The sequence below is a fragment of the Siniperca chuatsi genome, linkage group LG24, assembly GCF_020085105.1.
Source record: "Siniperca chuatsi isolate FFG_IHB_CAS linkage group LG24, ASM2008510v1, whole genome shotgun sequence".
Lineage (NCBI taxonomy): Eukaryota > Metazoa > Chordata > Actinopteri > Centrarchiformes > Sinipercidae > Siniperca > Siniperca chuatsi.
The window spans coordinates 8,392,118-8,399,780 of NC_058065.1; the positions used below are offsets into that span (position 1 = coordinate 8,392,118).

The 7,663-nt window shown below is 39.8% G+C and overlaps 1 protein-coding gene across 1 annotated transcript; it reads left to right on the plus strand.

Annotated features, from left to right (window-relative positions):
- On the plus strand, positions 1–7,228 carry LOC122872204 (angio-associated, migratory cell protein). The gene is made up of 11 exons (XM_044188123.1): positions 1–316; positions 564–701; positions 790–909; positions 1,665–1,804; positions 2,152–2,296; positions 2,642–2,725; positions 3,589–3,704; positions 3,895–3,989; positions 5,284–5,374; positions 6,145–6,299; positions 6,506–7,228. The coding sequence occupies exons 1-11, from the start codon at positions 226–228 to the stop codon at positions 6,579–6,581; spliced, it is 1,251 nt and encodes a 416-aa protein (XP_044044058.1). The 5' UTR covers positions 1–225; the 3' UTR covers positions 6,582–7,228.
- The last annotated feature ends 435 nt before the right edge of the window (positions 7,229–7,663 follow it).

The following is a 7,663-nucleotide window of genomic DNA, read 5'->3' on the forward strand; positions in this document are numbered from 1 at the left end:
ATGTGTCTTACGTCATCATTATGCGTCTATAGTCACCGCTACATGTGAAGAAAACATGGGGAGGCAGTTAGTTTGACATTTAACTAATGTTTAAGTAAATCCACACAACGCTGTATGCGACGTTTGTGAGCCAAAGTGTAACTTTTAACCACGTTAGGACTCTGTAAGTAGCTAAAAGTGAGGTAGCCTAAAGTCTGGTTGGCTAGCTTTTAGCCTGCTAACAGCATGGATAACACGGAGGAAAATGCGATTGAGATCCACGGAGATGAGGAAATTATTGAAGTAATCGACCTAAACGAGACGGAGCCTGGTCCCGGTGAGTAGAAAATAGTTTAAAGTTACAACTCTTAAGTCACTTTTGGCAACGTTTACTTTTTGCCTTACTTGTGACAATCCGTATCAGGCTAGATATTTGTTTTTGGTAACTGGAATTAGACTTGAACTAAACTGAACAGCAAATTACATTTCCTTTCCAGCAGGAGTTTAGTGCTGTTTTGCAGCCGAAGGACCCCTATAATCATCACCTTCCATCTTAATTAACATTCTTTCTCTCTCACTGTAAGATGACTTGGCTGATGACTTGGAGGACGTTGACTTTGAAGACCCTGGAAACGCAGATGATGAAGGCTGGGAGACTGAGGACGAGATGGAAGCTGAGGCAGAGCAAGATGACAGCGAACTCACCTTCTCCAAACACACCGGTAGCATCTTGTCATGGGTTTATACTCTCATTATCTGGCAGATTCAGTCTGTTAAACTTTTAAACTGCTCTTCCCTTTCTTTGTCCAGGCTCAGTCTTTTGCGTGAGTTTGGATCCTGCGACAAACAGCTTGGCTGTAACAGGAGGAGAGGATGATAAGGCCTACGTTTGGAGGGTGAGCGACGGAGAAGTTCTGTTGGAGTGCACAGGTGAGTGTTATTGGCAGACTGAGGGCCGCATTCACACAAAGCATCTATGAGTCCTTTTGTTTACACCTATAGTCAATTTATAATGCCAGATACGAACATTTGCAGTCAAATTATAGTGGTGACAGATAGCCACAGTGAGAATAATAATATAAGACTACATCCAACCTGGCTAAATCTGAAAATGCAGTTTATGTGTATAATGACACGCTTCCACACTAGTGTTTTCAGGTCATTTTTTGTAAAAAATCCCTGTCTGCACTGAAAAGCTAAAACAATTGGAAAATGGCTAAACCTCCTCGTATTTTTCCTCAACAACTAAACTAAACTTGTGTATTACTGCCAATATCTGGTTAGAGGTTACTTTGCTGAGTCTCAGCAGGTTAAACCTCTTGTTCTGTCCCCTCCTGTTCTTTGTATTCACCTGAACTATGTCTTGATGCAGCTAAACTGACAAAATAAGGGTAGTATAAGGGAAATAAGTTAGGTTGTTGACATCAGTTTTGTTATGTGATCAGATTAGCTATACTAACATTTACAATGAATTTTGTAAAAGTCCATCATGCTCAGCTAACATACCAGGTTCTAAGATCACTCTTTTGGCTACCAGCAGTTCAGTAGAATGTGACTTGTCTGTTTGGAATTGGGCAGCAAAAAACATAAAGAATGTCTATTAAGCAAAATAAAGTTTTCTTGGTGTTTCTCTGTAGCTTTTAGCTGACACTGGAGAAAATTTTTTTGTCTTTTTGTCTCCACAGGTCACAAAGACTCTGTGACGTGTGCCGTGTTCAGCCATGACTCCTCCATGGTGGCTTCGGGTGACATGAGCGGCATGATTAAAGTTTGGAAAGTAGAAACCAAAGAGGAGATCTGGTCCTTCGAAGTGGGAGATCTGGAGGTAAGGGCTTCATTACAGAGAATGTGCGTTTAAGAGAATAATCCAAAAATACTACATCAGCCTGAATGTGTATTTGTGTGTCTGTTTAGTTTGTGCATCTGTAAGCACTTGTTTAAAGTATTTTATTGGGGCTAAAGGAATTATGAGGAAATAAGAGAGGATGACCGCTCAAGATGAAAATTTGTGGTCTTGTGGAGTAAGTGAATGATCGGACATTCTCCCCTTCCTCAACTGCAACTGCTGAGTTGCCCTTTAGCAAGGCACACAACCCATGATAATTAGAGGGAAATAATATGTGTGTTTGTGAGTAAAGTAGTGTGTGGTTGTCTGCCCTGCTTCCTCCTCAGTGGTTGGAGTGGCATCCCTGCGCTCCGGTGCTGCTGGCGGGAACAGACGACGGCAACGTGTGGATGTGGAAGATCCCTTCAGGAGACTGTAAAACCTTCCAGAGTTCTGCATGCCAGGCCACCAGTGGCAAAGTCCTCCCTGATGGTGAGAGATGGGAAAACAAGGCACAAAGTCACTCACAAAAAATAATTTGGAGTTACAGGATGCTTTACAGTATTTAAAAGTACAATTTAAAGCCACTAAGCAGCATTTAAACTCATGCTTTTTTCCTTCTTTTTTTTTTCTTTTTCTTTTACTTTATCAGCCAATTTACCTTTTTTTCCCACTTCTCTTTATTGATCCCTATTTATATACTCTAAATATTCTCTTGATAAATACTGGCCCCAAAACACATGCTAAAAAAGACAGAATGAACTTGATTAAAAAACAAAGTCCTCCAAAATCTTGATGTAAAAAAAAAGAACTTATATTACTTTATATGTTTTGCAGGTAAACGGGCTGTAGTGGGTTATGAGGATGGAACGGTACGCGTGTGGGATTTGAAGCAGGGAAACACCGTCCATGTAATTAAAGGTGAGTCTGGCAGCTCTCAAATGTAGCTTCATCCTGCTGTTACCTTCACATTTTAAGCTTTTGGTAGATTTTTGTTATCTATGTGACTTATAATTAATGTAACTATCAAAAAGACTCAAATTACAGTCATAATTATAAGAGCTTAATAGAGAGATCACACAAGAAAGAAATGTATTTATAGGAGAACTGAGGAGCGACAATGAGGTGATAATATTCCCTATTTATTGATATTTATTCATATTTCTATTACTGCTGTGGAATATCCACCGTTTCATAATCATCTTTATAAGCTACACTTAACTTGACAGTACTCATTATTGGACTATTACTTATTACTTATATTATTACATTGTATTATACTGTACATACTTATCAACCTCTAAATCCACTTTGGTACTTACACTTATTTTAGCTTTTATACTTTATATCCACTTTGTACTTAATTTATCTTAGCTGTATTATAGCGTATCATATTTTGATTTGCTTAGTACTTCTATTCCTTCTATTATTAAGTGTGCACTGACGTGATAGTGAGCAGCTGTAACAAAAGAGTTTCCCCTCGGGGATCAATAAAGTATTTCTGATTCAGATTCTGAAGAGCATGTCAGGGGAAGTGACTCTGCTGCTCCAACCCCAACGGGAAAGCCATTCTGGCATTTATTGTGAGTTAAAAGAGATAATTGTCAAATTATAAGAGTCTTAGACTCTCTAAGACTTGGCCCTGATTTTAAAGTAGTCCATGTACAATACAGACACTATCAGAGTTTCTGTGGCGCATTTGCTCATTAAGAATCTTTGTATAAGAAGTATGACTGAGAAGAAACACATCACTGTTACACTGATGGTTTTGTCTCGTTCAACAGGTCAGGACGGACACCAGGGGGCGCTGACCTGCCTGGCGTGTAACAAGGACGGCTCTCTGGTGCTGACAGGTTCAGTGGACGGTTGTGCCAAACTCATCAACACCAACACAGGCAAGGTGGGTGTCAGAACGACGTAATAAAAGATGGAGAAGAAAGTTGTGTTGTGTGCAGTAAAAACAGTGACACACGTAGAAGTAGCTGCAACTCTGAAACATCATCCTGTTGTTATTTGTTCTTTGTAAGACTAGCGTGTTCTTTATCAGCTTCCAATCTCTGTGTTTTTTTGTGTTGTTTGTGTGTTTAAAGGTGGTCGGATCGTTCCCTGTGGATGGAGGTAAAGCCAAAGGATCAAAAGACGAGGAAGAATCCAACTCTGTCGAATCTGTGGGATTCTGCAACATGTGAGTTGTAAAGTATTGTAAACTTTTGTGAACGTCACGAGTAGACATTAGACTATTAAACTGCAAAAAAGGTTTCCATGTATCCTTAACCAGGAGAATTCAGGTGCCAATGCTGCTTAGTGGTTACAGCTTTTCAAATTCGAGGATATTCTGCTAATTCCTGCTTCAGATAATTTTAAATTAAATACCTTTTGAATTTATGGCAAAATATGGAAGTCCCCTAATAAGGAAAATTAACCTGTTATATTACAAATACTAACTGTGGCACATAGAGCTTCATAGATTTAGGAAACACTACCCTGTAAGTAGGGGTGTAACTGTACACAAAATTCACTGTCTTCAGCATGTACCTCGGTTTTAGGGTCACGTTTTCAGTAATGCTCCATCGTAAGACTCTGACCTGTTGATAATTCCTGAACAGCTGCAGCTTGTGCTGGTTTATACAGAGCAGCACAACGGACTGACTGAAATGCACACATGAAGGCACATTGTGGCTGGGCTCAAGCACTTTGACCATATGCTTAAATTGCTAAAATGCTTTATTCTATATGACGAGTATGGTCACACATAAACACTCCTTTATCATTAGTTATTTATTTGGCAAGGTCTGAGTCTGCAGTGAGAGGCTGCCTGAACGCTGTGGGGAGGAAGACTCACCTTTCAGTCTATTTTTGTCTCGTTCTGCTAATCAACACATTCGGGTGATGCCGTCATAAATGACATGTTTGAAGTGTTTCCACAGACAAACCCGACTTCAGCTGAACAATGTCGGCATACAGTTTTATGCTCATAGTTGGCCATCTTAACTAACCGGGAGACTGTAATGCTCCCATACAGAGGATCTAAATGTCACGGGAGGATCCTCCAGCTCTGGTCTCTCATTTGTGTTTACCATGAGCTTGACTAACCAGGCTAAGCCGACTAGCATGCTACAGCTGATAGACAGCAGCTGTTGCGCTGCCAAAACGTTCCGGGTAAAACTCTCGGTCTAGAATTTATGTTCCACATGTCCAACTAGTCAACATAAATAGACTATTTTGACAGTAATAGTTTGGGTCACAGGGCGTACCGATCCGAGGAAATCACATACTGAACCAAACATCCTGTACCGAACGGTTTGGGACGAATACACGTACCACTTCCACCACTACCTGTAAGAGAAAATATGCTTTTACTCAACAATGCTCTTTTGTCCAGAAAGAGCAGCGAGTGTCAGAATAATGTAGAAACAACAGAGGGAATCTTTACCGCTCTGCTACAGTTTCTTAAAGGTTTCATCTGTTGTCCTTTCCAGCCTGCCTCTCATAGCTGTGGCGTACCTGGATGGGACTCTGGCCATATACGACCTCTCATCACAGGTCCTGAGGCACAGGTGTCAACATGAGGTAACAAGCAGCAGAAAGAGAAGAGGGAGAGTTTGTATTGCTTTTTGTGTGTTTAGTTTAGTTCCCCATGCATACCGCTATGGATTCTCTCTTGTCTGAACTCTGTATACTGTATCTCCTAGCAACCACTTCTGGTGCCATCAGGGAGGTCTAGTTGAGCAGGCCAGCTAAACAATGAGCTGAAACACTATAAAGCTCCATAAAGCCAAGGGGAGCTGCAGATTAGAGTGATAATTCTCTGTAGGTTCATCATTGCAGGCGACCCCTTTCACATTGTCACATTGTTTTCACATTGTCATTTGATACATTGTTATTATAAAAATATGAATTATAGCAGTTTAATGGACAGTTTGGCAAATGTTTCCATCAGTCCTCAACTTTTTATATTTTTACCTTTCACTGAAAGTGAGAAATTAAAAAAACATTTACTAAAAAGCAAACTCTTTTTGCGTGGGGACAAATCAAACACAAATAAATTCTATAAATGGGAAACAGCACAGTCAAAAAAGTGCATCGGTAAATAGTCACACTGCTAACTGCCTTGTCCTACACTCCAAGACAAGACAATAATTGTGTTTTAGTTTAGTTAGCAACGCAACCGACATATTACTAGCCTCTACTCAAAATGTTAGCTATATTGCAAATCAGATGTGTTTAAAAACAGGATAGTGACTGTCAGCAAACCAGATACGGTGATTAGCTACCTAACCTGAGTTAGAAATGTCAGCTGTTAACAGCTGCTGCCTAACTTCCTCTCTGTGTTCCTCCAGGCTGGCATCGTTCACCTGCGGTGGGAAGAGTCTTCTTCTGTGGTGTCCACATGCTGCTTAGACGGAGCACTACGCTTATGGGACGCTCGTTCTGGCAGCATGGTGTCTGAGTACCACGGCCACACTGCAGAGATCCTCAACTTCACCATCAACAGGTGAAACTTTGCTACAAAGCTTTATCTCTCCTTGTAGAGAATGTTCTTGTGTATAAATATACTATCACAGTTTATTGATATATATTGATGTTGAGGTATTTGGGCCATTATTGTGATTGTGTTTTTAGCCTGTTTCTTCATTCACTAAATTCTGCTGATTTCTCTCTTGATCTCATCCTGACTGTCTTCGTCTATATCTCCTTCAGGGAAGCGTCTCTCGCAGTAACCGCTTCAGGAGACAGCCAGGCGAAAGTCTTCTGCCTCCAAAGACCTGATCGATAAAGAGAGCAGGAAGAAAGGAGATGGGAAGTAGAGGAGAGGAAATATTTCAGGAGAGACTTTTGATGATCAGACATTTTGTTCTTTAATACTGGAGAACATGTTTCCCTTCTCCTCAGGATTTTAAAATGTTGTGTGGTCTCACCATCTTATCTGACCTGCTTTAGTAGGATTTTAGCATCCAAATGATTCTTTTTTTTCTGTTTTCATCAGAATTTCAGTTGTGCTTCTGGGAGATGTTTAAGCTAATTCAAGGAGACCTAAACTGAGAGAAAAAAAGTTTTTCAAAAAGAGTTTTTGATCTTGTCTACACAGGAGTTTCAAATCTGATCTTTAAAACAAGCTGTTCCTCGTTACTTTCTTCTAAGTATGCTTCTAAGAGTCTGAGAGACTCAACAGAAAAAAATTTAAAGAGTGATACATTACGGTGTCCTTTGACATCCCTTTTAAAGAGATAAAACATAAGACAAAAAAGAGGAATTGTTTTTGGTCTTGATTATATTATAGTTTTTTGTTCATTCTCCAAGTCCTAGTTTACCCCTTGAGGATGTGTGTGTGTGGTCTTCCAGCTGTTCAGTCAGGAATTACCTCGCCAAATTTTGATGATGTAAACTCAAGTGTAAATACAAAATAATAAATAATTTACTTTCTTCTGGGTAACCATGAAATTCCTTTTCAGCCAAGGACTGTGTCTTTTGTGACTAATGTCCACCCCCACCTCTTAAAACACTTAAACCTCATCTGCATCTGAGAAAGCTGTTTATAGGTACGTCTATTTTCCTCTGTGTATATCAGTTTAGATAAGATGAAGATGAAACTCATACTTGGTGGTGACGTGAAGGGTTGAGAAAAAGATGCAATCTACTGTAAAATCTTTCTGAATTCAAGTGGGCTTTTTCCTTGTTTAGACTATTATTTGATTCAGTTTTAACTCATCCATTTTATTTCTTTTATCAGATATGAGTAAAGGGAGGAGTTGAGTCATTCTGGAGACGACAGGACCCTTAGGGAAGTAGATCTTCCAGAAACCACAGCTTAGATATGATTTAAAGGTAGAACATCTTAAATGGGAAGGTGGGGAGTAC